The following is a 14,834-nucleotide window of genomic DNA, read 5'->3' as shown; positions in this document are numbered from 1 at the left end:
TGGGGTTTGGTTAGAGTTTTAGTGTTCTGGTTTTCTGTCTGTGCTCCATGTTGCTGTCTCCCCTGTCTGCTGTATCCCCGCATCCAGTCAGTGTCTGTGTCTGCCCTGGTCCCACGTCTCTGTTCCCTTTGTTATAGTGCCTGCCTGTGAGTCTGTGTTATGTTTCCTGTTTTACTTTGAAAGTCCATGACTGATGTTAATGTGTCTGGTTTTTCTTCCCCTTGCCTCGTTAAGCCTGATTTGCCCCAGCTGTGTTTCCCTCCTGTTACTCATTCCCTGATTGCTCCCTCTGTGTATTTAAGCCTTGTGTTTCTCTGTGTCCAAGTGGCAATCTACCGTTTATTTAGCTGTGTGTTCTGTCAGGCTGCCGGTGTAAGTTTATTTTGATTTTCCCCAGTTATGTTACTTTTGAGTTTAATATTAAAGTTGTTTTGAGTAGTGATTGGACGTTCTGTATCGAGGCTTCGGAGCGTGTGTCGAGTAATGGAGGGGGCGTTTCCGCGAAGCGCGTATCGAGGCTTGCTTCATTTATGGGAGGAGCTAGTGATGGTGAGATGAAGCCTCATGATGAACTGAAGCTTTCCATCCAATTGGTCGACTCATGGTTCGAAGCATTGTGATGATTCATTTGCTCTACTGCGCCATCAAGTGGACAATTCAAGTGAAGCGGGCTCTTTGATTATAATGATGTGTAAACCTTATGTACATCTGGATAATGACACAAACTAGTGTTTGGTGCTTCACTTTTTAATAAACTAAAAGACAGAAATCAGATTCTAGGATGTGTAGTGTTGTTTATTTATATTTTGGTGTTTATCATTTGTGATATTTATTACTGTGTGCATACTTTATTAGGAGAGACAAAATAAAAAAACAAAACATCTCTTCCTTGCTGGTTCCATCGGAGAAGAAATGCACAAGTAACTATGTAGCACGTACGTAATCCAATTCCACAACACGGTGTGATGGGGAATCAGCTGTTTTCCTGCCCATGTTATTTCGAATCTGGCGCGAACCGGTGAACCAGTCCCTGAATCAGTCACGTGGTACGGACTGCCCGCGAGGCCTCGAACGTCACTGCATACGTAATCAAAGCAAGCCTCGATACGCGCTTCAGAAAAACGCCCCCGCGATTACCCGACGCACGATTTGAAGCTTCGACACACAGGACACATCACTAGGAGGAGCTGAAAATGATGACGTCCGAAGCCTCGCTGCCCGGCTGTACCACATGACTGGTTCATGAAGTGGTTCGAACTTTGCCGCGAGATATGACAGCGATATAAACCCCTCAGACTTCATTCAAAAATGTGGGTGTTTGATGGAGAGTTGCGGTTAGTGAGAGTTTGGAGACCGTATGGAGGTTTATGAGAGTGAGGAAAGTCAGGAGAGAATGGAGCCAGCTAAGAAGAGGAGGATGTCCTCCCCTGTGTGGGAACATTTTGATCTTATTCCTCCCAACAAGGTATGTAAATTTCTACAGAAGATGTATTTTCATGATACTGATGGTGCAATACAATTTATGTTGAGCTGTCTTGACTTTTGTACAAGGTGAAGTGTTTGCTATGTGCCAGGGAGCTGGGATATAACAGCAACACCTCATCCATGCTTAGGCACTACAGAGCTTTGCATGAGAATAAGGGGAACACCGATTGTGGAGCAGGACCAGGTGAGCCATCAAATGCAATGATAATATAGCATGCAGTAATGTTACTAAATGATATAACAATATTATACAACTGTTATAAGTTACGTGTGTGATATTTATATTTGTGCTTTGTCTTTATTGTCTTTCCTCAGGAGAACAATCTCAAATAGATGAAGACCTGGTCAGCATGGTGATTGAGGACTCCCAGCCATTTAGCATTGTGGAGGACAAAGGATTCAAAAGATTTGTTAAATCATTAAATCCTAGCTTTGTTCTCCCCACTAAAAGGTCATAAAAGCAGTGAAAATTTAGTTTTTACAGAATAAAATGTGAACAGGCAGGACTGAGGCCTCACTGTGTAGCTGTCCATACCTCAACGTTACAAAAGCACAACCACTGTCCACACCCCAACCACACCTCACCTCACAGTAAATGATCATTTCCATTTCAAGCATTTCCAAATAATCATTTCCCATACTGCCACTATAAATATACACAGTATACTGCCATCACTACAATATACATGTTTTACACACTCCTTTTGTTGTTGACATTTACAGGCTGTGTGCAAAATGCCACACTCTTCAAATTCATGCCAGCTATTATTTTTACATCCAGTAGGTGTCCTGCTAGAGCAAATGAAGCTTCATGAAGCTTCGCGTTGGGGTGAACCAATTGGATGAAAAGCTTCAGTGCTTCATGGGGCTTCATCTGCCCATCACTAGTTTTGAGTTCTCATCTGTCTCTGGAGTCTGCACCTTGGGTCCTATTCCTGTCCGCACACAGCCGTCACTTAACAGAAGTGTACTCAGTGGTGATGCTATTTGATAAGAATTTGCTTTTTTGTTACAAATACTAGCAAAAAAATAATAGTGAGGAAAATACTGAAAAATATTTTTAGTATGTTTTTGCAAAAGAGAAGAAGGTTAAGAAGATCAAAATGTAGGGAAAACAAATTCTGTTAGTCTTAGTAACACTACAACTGAAAATATTGTGATTTAAAAAATGAAAAGTTAAAAAACAATCACTCAATTTGAAATGATTTAAATTGATCATATACAGTGACTGCTTTATTTGATACTTTAAATCTTGATAGTGTCATCTTGGACCAATTTTTGCCTCCAGAGCAGTTTTATACCTCGTTTTATACTTTTATTTACTTTTATACCTCGTGGTTTAAGAAACATTCCTCTGAATGTTTTAGTCCATATTGACATGATCAATTAGGCACTGCTTGGGGTTTCAAGACTTAAACAAGGGATTTAAACAAGGGATTATAGCAGAATTCAATGTCAAAAAATGGACTCCCTGTGGTTCATATCAATTTGCCACACATCTGTTCAGTTTGTTCAGAGCCCTGAACATTCCTGCACCTCGTGAACAGGGTGCTATATTCACGTGCTTCACATGCTGCTGCGCACCTGGATGGATAAAACAGCAACCATTGCATCCTGCCTGTGTCCCAAAGCTAAAACAAAAAAAAAGGGAGATGAAGTCGTTCTTGGGGCTAGTTGTTACTACTCCTTTTTCATTCCTGGCTTTGACCAGTCCTTTAATTGGTCACAACGGGCGACCGTGGCTCAGGGGGTTGGGAATCGCATCTATAACCAGAAGGTCACCGGTTCGATCCCTGGGCTCTCTTTGTCCTGGTCGTTGTGTCCTTGGGCAAGACACTTTACCCTACTTACCTACTGGTGTTGGCCAGAGGGGCCGATGGCGCGACATGGCAGCCTCGCTTCTGTCAGTCTGCCCCAGGGTGGCTGTGGCTACAACTGTAGCTTGCCTCCACCAGTGTATGAATGTGAGGGTGAATGAATAGTGGAATTGTAAAGCGCTTTGGGTGCCTTGAAAAGCGCTATATAAATCCAATCCATTATTAATATCATTACAACCAAAAGGGTGCCCCAGATCTGGTCCAGTGGATGGTACAGTGCCAGGTGGCATTAGTGTCAAGTCAAGTGGCTTTATTTTCATTCCAACCATGTCTTCACAGTGAAACAAGACCATGGTGCTACATATGACATATACCATATGAAGGTATGCGTGTGTGTGTGAGTACAGCCACTGAGTGTTCAGGAGTCTGATGGCCTGGGTGACTAAACTGTTTCACAGTCTAATAGTGAGGGCCTGAATGTTCCGGTAGCACTTGCCAGAAAGCAGTGGGGTGAAGAGTGTGTGTTAGGGGTGTGTGGGGTTCTCCACAATGCTGGTGGCTTTGCCGATTCAGTGGGTTTCATTAAGGGTCTGGGATGGAGATGCTCCAATTATGTTCTCAGCTGTTCCCACTATCAGTTCTACGGTATTGCGATCAGATGCGGTGCAGTTACCTTACCAGACAGTGATGCGGCTGCTCAGGACACTCTCAATATTCCCTCCGTAGAAGGTAGTGAGAATAGATGGTGAGAGATGGGCTTCCCTCAGTCTCTGCATCAGTAGAGATGGTGTTGGGTGTTCTTAGTTATGGAACTGGTGTTGAGGGACCAGGAGAGATTCTCCGCCAGGTGGAATCCAAAGAATTTGGTGCTCTTGATGACCTCCACAGAGGATACATCAATGTTAAGTAGACAGTGCTCTCTCCATGCTCTCCTGAAGTCAACAATAATCTCTTTTGTTTAGTCCACATTTATAGACAGGTTGCTGACTCTAAAATAATCCATTAGCTGTTGCATCTCCCCTTTGTATTCTGACTCATCATCCTTGCTGATGAGACCCACCACAGTTGTGTCAAACTTAATGAGGTGGTTCAAACTGGGCATTGGTGCACAGTTGTGAGTCAACAGAGTGAACAGCAGTGGGATGAGCACACAGACCTGAGGGGCTCCAGTGCTCAGTGTGATGGTGTTGGAGATGCTGTTAATGATCTGGACTGTCTCTCAGTATCTTAGTCATAAAATCCGGGATCCAATTGTAGAGAGAGGTGTTCAGGCCCAGCAGGCTCAGTTTTCTCATCAGATGCTGAGGAATGATTGCACTGAGTGCTCAATTGAAGTCTGTGAACAGCATTCATACATATGTGTCTTTATTGTCCAGGTGGGTGAGGGCAAAATGTAGGGTGGTGGCGATGGCTTCATCTGCTGTTTGGGCGATAGGCGAACTGCAGTTGGTCCAGTGTGGGTGGCAGCCAGGTCTTAATGTGCTTCATGATGAGCCTCTCAAAGCACTTCATCATGATCGGTGTGAGTGCAAAGGATGGTAGTCGCCTCAGGCAGGACACTGAGGACTTCTTTGGTACAGGAATGATAGTGGTGACCGTGAGGCATGTTGGGACGACAGCAGTGCTCACGGAGAGGCTGAAGATGTCAGTGAGGACATCTGTCAGCTGGTCTGCGCGTTCTCTGAACACTCTTCTAGGGATGTTATCTGGACCAGCAGCTTTCTGTGGGGTAACGAAGAGTTTTCCTTACATTAGCCTAGGTCAGACACAGAACCTGGTTGTTGTGAGACGGGGTGGACCTTCTCACCAAGGTCATTCTGAGCGTCAAACCATGCATTGAAGTTGTTCAACACATCTAGTAGGAAAGAGTCACCCTTGCAGGCAGGTGTCGTCTTCCTGTAGTTGGTGATGGCCTGGATGCCCTGGATGCCCTGCCACATGTGCCATGCATCACTGGTGTCCTGGAAGTTAATGTACATTCTTCTGCAATGTGTGCGCTTTGCTGCTCTGATGGCTCGAGATAGTTTGGCACTCGCTGTTCCCAGCCGCCTTGTTGCCTGCCAAAAAATGGCCATCACGCTACCCTTGAAATGATCTATGCACTGACTGAGGCATGTGTGTGGGAATGTATGTAAATATTTGTACATACAGTAAGATTATTCTTATTAGTACTTTAAGTATTTTATTTTATTGATTGTATTGACATTTTTTTATTTTTACGGATGATGCACTGGTTGGAGACCACTTCTACATTCGTTGTACCTGTGACAATGACAATAAAGACATTGTGATTCTGATTGTTACTGGTAGCTGAAATGAACATTGTATGTTATATTTATATAAAATGATAAATATTCTACCCTGCCAGGTTCTGCAAGTGGCCACCATTTTCCTTCTGGTAACCAACTTCATTAGTAATTATTAAGATGTTTTTGTTTTTTACTTTATCTTTACAGTATATTTTCACTTGATTATGTCCAAGTAAAGAAAAAAACTGCAACTAAAATCTGAAAGCAAAATCAATTAGACTTTTCACAGAGAGCCTCACAAAGCCTGGAGAGAGATTTCAACACTGGACAGAAGAAAACAAAAGGCTTTAAAGACACAGGGAATGATGAGGGAACATGAAACACATGGGGAACACTGCTGGGGCAAATTACACACGAGGCAGAGAAGGCAAAGCTAATCATAATACATGAGACAAGGTACATTCAAAGTAAGAGAAGCCAACCAAAACATGGTGCACACAGACACCATATTCACAGACACACACAGTCACTACCAAAGTAAAACAGGAAGTAATGGGAACACGCACAGAGGTCCAGATAAACCCAAAAACAAAGATAAACATGACAAGCAGGGGGGAACAGAGTGAAACACGTGGGAAGTAAGAACAACACAAGAGGGAATCTAATAATCAAAAGCAAAACAGAACAATCTCGGCACTATAAACTCATGACTAACAAAGTGGATTTAAACATAAATCATAATTCAAAATGACAAAAACACATGCAAACTCAAAATGCTTAATAATTCAATTTTAAATAAAAACACTATTTTTCAAAATGAATTATTAATACATAAATAAATACTTTTGAAAATGAATTTCACAAAAAAAAAAGAAATAAACTCTCAATAAAAACCTCATTTCAAAAAACAGTTTCTAATTTCAAAATTAAAAATCATTTTTAAAACACATTTTAAAAAGATAAATAACTCAATGATTTTAAAAAGTCAAAGATTTAGTTCTGACATTAAAATTATATTAGCTATTGGATTAACTACTCTTTAGCTATCTCATTTCTGAAATCCCAAAGCAATACAAACTAGCCATGTAGTGCGATGTAAAGAGCTCTTTGATTGGTTGCTCAGACACTGAGAAGCTGCCTGGATTTTCTACGCTGCCGTTTGTGGGCATAGCTTTGCCCTGAAGGGTGTGTGCTTGTACAATACACATTAAGCTCCCGAATTTACACTCAGGTCAATACAGATATGTTAAGAATGAAGGGACCCTACAGTGAAAAAGAGAACTGAACCACACCAACTTGGTAGGAGTACAGATCATCTGTGACCAGCTGCATCAGGGAGCGCATCGATGATTCTTTCAAGTTGCTAATGTGTCTCCTGTTGCTTAATCTCAATGCCACCATTAAATAGCTTTTAATCACAACCAGGCTCACCTTGTGGGTGAGTATCAGCCTAGGCTGAGCAGTAGTAAATGGGTCTAGAAGAAAGTCTATATTCATTGGATGAATGAAAAACAGTGGGAGTGAAGGGACAGATAACGAAAGTAATATCAGAGTTTTCTTTACCTCTGTCACACTAACCTAAAATAATACTATTATATATATATATATATATATATATATATATATATAGTAATATTGTAGTGGGTCAGGGCTGTCCGGGGTTCTGTTTGTACAGTTATGTTTTGTTTATGTTGCCATAGTGATGAGTGACGCCTTCTCGCTGCGACGGTGTGTCCTTCCGGGGTCAGAGGGCGCCCTGTGTGTTGTTGTTGTTGCCGCGCTGAGCAGTTAGCTAGCGGCAGTGTTCTTCTGCAAATGTTAATAAACGGCTGTGCTCCCTGGCTGGCTCACGGGAAGCAAGACCAAACGATACCTCTGTCTCCTCCTTGTCTGAGCTCGCCACAATAGAGACATTTTTATTTTTGACTACTGCCAACAGCTGAGATTAAAGCTAAAAAAAAATCAACTCTATTCGCCTACTTGCATTAATGTATGTAGAGCATGTGGCTTTTTTTAAATTAATTGCACATTAATTAATTTATAAATGCATTAATTATATCTTTAAATTGAAGACACATTATATTTGCACAAAATTGCAAATATAGAGCTCCTGATTTATGCTTTTCACAAATGAACAAATGTAAGGTAGCAATTCAGATCATTTTCTTTATTTAAGATAGTTTTTAGAATGAAATAAGACACCACTTATTTTGTCTGGGTATACCCAGACAAAATAAGTGGTGTCTCTAATAGACTTTAATGCACCTAGCACCTTCCAGAAACTAAAGCTATGCATTTTTGGTGATCAACAATGCCAGTCTCTGCTTCTCTATCTTGATGGCATTGTAATCTTCTCATCAACAGTACAGCAACGTCTTGAGCGACTGTATGTAGTGCTAGGTCAGCTCCAGCTGGAGGTTTAAAAGTTTAAAAGCAAAGTTTGGTAAACCTGCCTTTTTCTAGCGGGAGGTTTGCTACTTGGGCCACGTCATCTCTGATCAGGGTGTTTCCACAGACCCTAGCAAGGTAGAAGTAGTGGCTAACTGCACCCCCCTAGGACTGTTTCGGAACTGGAACCTGCAAGCTCAATAGCCGAATCCAGAATTAATGACTGCCGCCAAGTCTCTGTACAATGCTGCTGTCCTGTACATACTTTTGTTGGTTATGGGCCTGACGTTTGAGAGAAAGATACTTGGAAGCAGTGGCTTAAATCGTTGTTTTGTTAGCCATACTAGCAGGCTTACCCTGCAGACAAACTTTTGCCTTCTTTGTTTACATTTCTTCTTTGGCTTGCCGCTGGGAAGACCCTGGAGTTCTTATTATTTCTTCTGGAATGCCGTGGAATTGGTGACATGCTACGCAATGAATATTATGTCAGACTAATTCCAAATTCAGAAGGTCTTGACGACTGTAAGTTGACTACTCAATGTATAGTAATAGAAAACACATGCACCCACACATATATCCGTATAAAAAGTAAAAAACAAAGCACCAAACGTGAGGAGCAGTGAGCCGCTGCATCTGTGCACGCCACCATCTTTGCTCATACATGTAAAACATAGAATAGAAAAAAGAATGACTATGGTGCATATTCCACGCCAATATTCAGGTCTTTGAGGAGTTCCCAAAAAATATGTTCAGTGTGAAACATTAGTGAAATCAGAGTTTTACATATGCAAATCTAGCAGTGTTATATGTGTGAAAAAGTATAAATATTCCATGTATGAAGTTGTCAATTTTACCAATCCTTAACGGATGCCTTAATGCAGCACATAAGGCATCCGTGTCCATATAGTTTTACCTTTTGTTTAGTAGAATAGAAGGAATCCACTGCTACGGGTTGCTGGGGACCTGCTGAAGACATTGCTCTGCTGGTTCCTGCTTCTCCTCGGACGAATGCTACAATTAAATAAATTGGTAGACAAGAAATTTTAAATAAAAAAACACAAATTCTTCTTAGTTCATTAACACTTACTTGGTGATGTTTCTGATTGTCACGTTCCTAGTTCTGTGACCCAGTTTTTGATTTTGTAGTATTATGTTTCTTAGTCTGTGGTTTCTTCTTGGTTCACGTTTGTTAGTATTCCAGTTTGGTTTGGTTTCTGTTTCTAGTTCTTAGGTTTTGGTTTCCTCTGCTCCTCATGTCACTCTGGTCCCTGTACTCTGTGCTCCCTCTGTTTTTTGTCACTGAGTCTGCGTCTGTAAGTTCAGTCTGTGGGTTTCCTGTTTTACTTTAAAGGTCTGTGTCCTTTGCCCAAGTAGGTTCACCTGCGTCTATATTGTGTATTTGCCTTTGCTTCCTGTTGGTCCGTCTGTGTATTCATGCATTTCATTCTCCATGTTTCCCTGCATCTCTACTCTCTGTCTCTTGCATTTCAGGTTTGTTAGTTTGGTTTGTTGTTCCTTAGTTTTTCCAGTTCAGGTTTCCCTTAGTTTCTGTTTGTGCCATGCCCACTTCTGTTTGTGTCCTCACCTTTGTAAATGAACACTCACTCGCATCAAGCCGGTGCCTGCATTTTGCGTCCATCTCTTATCTCCGCTATCATGGGCATGCCTTTTTATCACAATTAATATTACCTTGTAGTTGAGCATCACCAAGGCCTAATTGTTAGTAGATACAGGTCAATGCATCTTCATATAATAAGGAAGTAATAGTAATATGTTGCTATATTATTCATATAGTAATATAGTAATGAAGCAGGATAGTGGCGATAATAAGCACAGCAATATTAGTGATAATGATTCCTGTTTGTTTTTTAATGTATTCATTAACATTTTGGGGAAAATCTGAAATTCAATTTTAGAAAGAAAATCGATGTCATTCGTAGATGGGCCTGTTATGTAAGGCGATGGCATACGGAACACTGAGCTAACTAAAAACTTCCTTTTCAAATTGAATTTTTGCTGCTTGCCTGATAATTTGACAACAATATCAGTTGCGCTACTTTTGATCCTGCCTTTGCACAAAACCAAGATATCACACTTTACAGCTCTAAACATTTTTTTGTTAAATTTTTTAATGTCTTGTACTATACTACTCCATTATATATTACTTTGTTGTTTGTGTTGTCAAATGGTAAAATTATTATTTTGCATTTTCTTCTCCTGCAGTAGTGAACTTTATGAGACAGTTAATGCTAGTCACTGAATGTTATTGTTAAAAAACACTAATTACGTTTAAAGTTAATTTTGAAACAGAATGGATGTCTGAAGATGAACTTCACATTTTGAGACGTATGAGACACAGTTCGTGTCTAAAAGAAGAGGTTTAAAATTGTTTCTAAGTGGTTTCCATTTGGGGCGTAAGTTTTGGATGCTCAAATTATCACTCGCATCTATATATTACATACAAAAATATTACATACACGTCTAACAAAGATACAGACAACACCACAAGAGAAAAAAAATCCTTTTGACAGAAGTAATATTGTGCTACTGTTGCTGAGTAAAGAACCCTCCGTCTCTCTTACAGCAGCAGGTGTTGCTTTGCCTGCATCCACTGTGTCGGCCTCTATGAAGATTAAAGGAATAAATGACAAAATAATTTTTAATTTGCTTTTTAAACACATATAAAAGGTATAAATGTTTTTTTTTAGTTCAAGCCAATTAGTTTATGACATTCACTTTTATTTTTTAAAAAGTTGTTTAAAGTTTTTTAAAAAATAATAATAGAAATAATAATAATTGTCATTACCTCTCTTACAGCAAGCTTTGCAAATGTGATACAGTCCCACTACCACCAACAGGGCACTAACTAAAATGGTAGAAATGATCCGTGTGGCAGCAGAGGAAAAATGGCACGCCTCTTCGTCTGGATTAGATTTGGATTTTTTATTTTGAGACTCTAAATGGTGGTTAGAAAAAACAGGAAGGTTTAAATGAGACAAGAATGGTAAACCATCAAAAGTTAATTTTCGCTCTTCATAATGACATTAAAAATCTTTCCAATGAAATTAAAGCTTCTAAAACACCACACACCTGTTTTAGTTATTAAAATCTGCATTTTAGGTTTGGAAGCTGGAAAGTTATCAGTATTCAAAACATGTACACACACACATTCACACCCATTCATACTCCGAAGCATGCATCGAAGATCTACTTAAAAACAGACTGTGGGAGGGAGGAATGAAACCACCAACCTTCCGATCAGCAGATAACCTGCTCTTACCTCCTGAGCAACAGCCTCCCCCAAATCAACTGTCATTCATATAATATGTATGTCTAAATCTTATCTTAAAACATCTCAGTGTCTCACCTGTGATGTTCAGCCAGCTGTCTGGTGATTCCCCAGCTCCCGAGATGCTACACTTGTAATGTCCTTCATCTGACTTGGAAACTCTCTGGATGGTCATGTTTCCTGTGGAGGTTTTATGGATGGAGCGTCTATTTTTGTAGAACTCAGCCTTAAAGTTGGAGGAATGAGTTTTGTTTCTGCAGCTCAGAGTCACAGTTTCTTCCATCAACACAGGAACAGCAGGACTCTCCAGGATCACAGGACCAGCTAAATGAGATGCATTTGATAATTAAATACATGAAATTAAATTCTATTAAAATGAATGTCATAAAAGTTTTGTTTATTCAAAGCTACCAGTGACAGAGAGGTTGATAATGTTGCTTCTTCTCCCTCCTTCAAGCTCATACCAGTACTCTCCACTGTTGTCTGCATAAACAGCTTGAATGGAGCAGGATGATCCTGTTGGTGTCATCTTATTAGTTTTACTACATGATTTTATTTTTCCTTTGAATTTATGCAAAACTTCACAATAATCGACCCCTTCACAATAAAATGTCACTGATTCATATTCAAAGAACTGCAATCTGTTTGGAACAACATGAAGAGAAACTGCATCTGAAACAAAGAAAAAAGAAAGACTCAGTTTACTAAGTTTTACTACTAAAACTGCCATACTGCACTTAAACAGTGAACAAATAAAACAGTAATAAAACAATAACAAATATCACAGAAACAGTTCTTTCTCTCAGTTTTTCTGCTAAATTCCTTATTTATCCAAAAATGTGAACTTTGATATCAAAAAATCAAACCGTTAGTACTCACCAACTTTCTGATCCTGCACATCCAGATGAATCATGATGGCCATCACTGAAGAGAGATTAAAGAGGTACAGATTAACTAAAACATGCACTGTAAAATTTTTAAATGAACTAAAAGTTCAAAAGTATTATTGCATGTTATATGTCCACAAAAATACAATAGCCTACTTTTCCATCCATCCATCCATTCGCTTATCCTTTTCAGGGTCGCGGGGGGCGCTGGAGCCTATCCCAGCTGTCATAGGGCGAAAGGCGGGGTACACCCTGGACAGGTCGCCAGTCTGTCACAGGGCCAACACAGAGGGACAGACAACCATTCGCGCTCACATTCAATCGCACATTCACACCTAGTGGCAATTTGGATTTTCCAATTAACCTATCCCCACAAGCTGCATGTCTTTGGACGGTGGGAGGAAGCCGGAGTACCCGGAGAGAACCCACGCAAACACGGGGAGAACATGCAAACTCCACACAGAAAGACCCCGGCCTGATGTTGGAATTGAACTCAGGACCTTCTTGCTGTGCGGCAACAGTGCTAACCGCCGTGCTGCCAATAGCCTACTTTTCTAATCTAAAATGTAAAACAAAGTAAACTGTCATATTTTTAATCAGAATGAATAACCTATATTTTATAATAATGTAGAAATAGAGAAAGTACTCACACAGTTTGATGCGGAGAGCGCTGATCCCCATGTCGTCTTGATGTAGACTGAAGGCTTAACAGTTGTGAGCAGTGGTGTCTGTTTGCCACTAAAAGTATTTTAATATCAATTAAAAAGCATCTAGTTTCAGAAAAGCTGTTTCCAAAGAAGCTGAGTGTCTTTTGTGTCAAGTCAAGCCTCACTGTTTCAGTTCCCTGTCAGTGGGCGGAACAACAACCAGTTCAGACAAATGCTGTGTTTGATGTAGCTTGTAGACTGCTTCATGTTTCCTGTGCTTGGTGAACTGTGCTTATTTATGTCACAGAACTATTGAACATTTAATCCTCTTCTAGGGGTACTAAGCCCACTCAGGGAAAGTCATTAAAGCTATTTTCTCTTACAGGACAGTAAATGGCATATATAATAATGCCACTCTGACATAATTCATTCTTATATTGATCTGCCCAGTGATTTGTTCATGTGTGATATTTGCCATATCTGCTTAAAATGTGTTGATCTTGTGTCAACAAGCAATAAAAACATCACGTTAATGGTAAAACATGAACATTTATTTAGTCTTTGTCACTGAAGGGTACTCCATTGTGATGCTATATGATAAGAGAAAGTAATGACTATGGACTACATAAACAGTCTTAAAGAGATATAGAGTTGGTTGTGTGTTGCAAATGCTAATAAAAACTTGAATGTTGAATGTTTTTATCTTTTTTTTAACACAAAAGAAAGTTAATCAGATAAAATGTGGGGGAAAGAAATTCTATTGAAGTATGTAATGCTGAAAATATTGTGATTTTAAAAAAAAATAAAAAAGTAAAAAATCATTAAATTTGAAATAACATCTATAAAACAATGCCTTTTTATGCCTAAATTTACTTTAAAGGTTAATGGAGCCCTTTCCTCTTTAAAATATCTGCAATCTCCTCAGAAAGCCAATGTATCTGAGAACAATACAGTTTGTCTATAAAGAAGCTGAAACAAATGGCTTCATCATGCAACACACAGTGAGACTATCACATGGCAAAAATCATTTTAATTTATCATATACACTTGGTGGCTTCTTCATTAGGTACTATACACTTTGCTAGTTACATGTTTGACCCACTTTTGCCAACAGAACAGTTTTATTCCGTTCTGACATGAACAGGTTGCACAGCAGGCGTAATTGGGCTCAAATGCAGACTTATAGGTAGGACATTAACAAACTAAAAACAACTACTCGACTCGGAAATATAGGAACTAAACACACGGGGAGGCACACAGAGAAAAATACAACCATGAAGGAGAATGTGACACAGGACAGAGGTAGACTCAGACCTAAATACACAAAAAGGTAACGAGGAAGGTAGAAACACACGGGCAACACAGCTGACACAAATTAGACCTGAGACGGTAAAGAAAGCAAAACTGAAAACACAAACCCAGGACACGGACTGTCAAAGTAAAACAGGAAACATGACTGTGACAACCAGACGTGCAGGCATGAAACACATGACCGACTGGGGAGAATGGGTGGAACACAAGAGGGACATGTGAACAGGGGAATAAAACATAGACACTCCTAAGAGGGCAAGGGAAAGTGAGAGGAGAACAGAAAGAAGAGGGAAAGGGCGAGGGAACCCGAGAGAGCATGAGAGGGAGAGAGAGACCTGACATGCTGGGAAATATGGACACACAAGATAGGCAAGGGGAACATAGAATGTCACACATGGGAAACCAGACAAAAGAACTCACACAAACACCCGCAAACACAGACGCACAGGAAGGGATACAGAAGACAAAGAGACAAGGCGAGCATTAGTTTTTTTTTTCATAAAAAGCAAACATCATTCTTTATCATTTTTTATATAACAACATCAAGTAAAACTTGCTTAACAGCGCCTACCTGGTACAAAGATAACAGCACACAGTTGTCATCAACAGTTTGTTATGCAACTGCAACATTCAGTTCTGTTACAAGGATTACAACAGTTAGAATCTCATAGAGAAACATAGCTGAGTGCATGCCAGAGAGCACTCAAATAGCTAACTAGTATTAGCTTAGCATGCTAACCAAAAATGCTACTCGTGAATAA

At 39.9% G+C, this 14,834-nt stretch overlaps 1 protein-coding gene across 1 annotated transcript; it reads right to left on the bottom strand.

Moving 5' to 3' along the window:
- Positions 1-9,549: 9,549 nt before the first annotated feature.
- LOC113017455 (low affinity immunoglobulin gamma Fc region receptor II-like) lies at positions 9,550-12,150 on the bottom strand. Its single transcript, XM_026160605.1, has 4 exons — positions 12,108-12,150; positions 11,640-11,900; positions 11,307-11,552; positions 9,550-9,605 (listed from the first exon to the last, which is right to left on the bottom strand). Exons 1-4 carry the CDS (start codon positions 12,148-12,150, stop codon positions 9,550-9,552), a joined length of 606 nt encoding a protein of 201 aa, XP_026016390.1.
- Between the last annotated feature and the right edge of the window lie 2,684 nt (positions 12,151-14,834).

The sequence above is a fragment of the Astatotilapia calliptera genome, unplaced genomic scaffold (assembly GCF_900246225.1).
Source record: "Astatotilapia calliptera unplaced genomic scaffold, fAstCal1.2 U_scaffold_13, whole genome shotgun sequence".
In the NCBI taxonomy this organism is placed as follows: Eukaryota; Metazoa; Chordata; class Actinopteri; order Cichliformes; family Cichlidae; genus Astatotilapia; species Astatotilapia calliptera.
The sequence above is the reverse complement of the archived record's forward strand: the minus strand, read 5'-3'. Positions and strand labels throughout refer to the sequence as shown.

What these genes read in the sequence shown, in the direction of transcription:
- LOC113017455 (XM_026160605.1), bottom strand. Translation starts at nt 12,150, where the DNA reads ATGGCCATCATGATTCATCTGGATGTGCAGGATCAGAAAGTTG. An exon ending in TGTGCAGGATCAGAAAGTTG is followed by an intron (nt 11,901 to 12,107) that starts GTGAGTACTAAC and finishes TCTTTGTTTCAG; the next exon opens with ATGCAGTTTCTCTTCATGTT. An exon ending in CAGCTGGCTGAACATCACAG is followed by an intron (nt 9,606 to 11,306) that starts GTGAGACACTGA and finishes TGTGATAAAAAG; the next exon opens with GCATGCCCATGATAGCGGAG.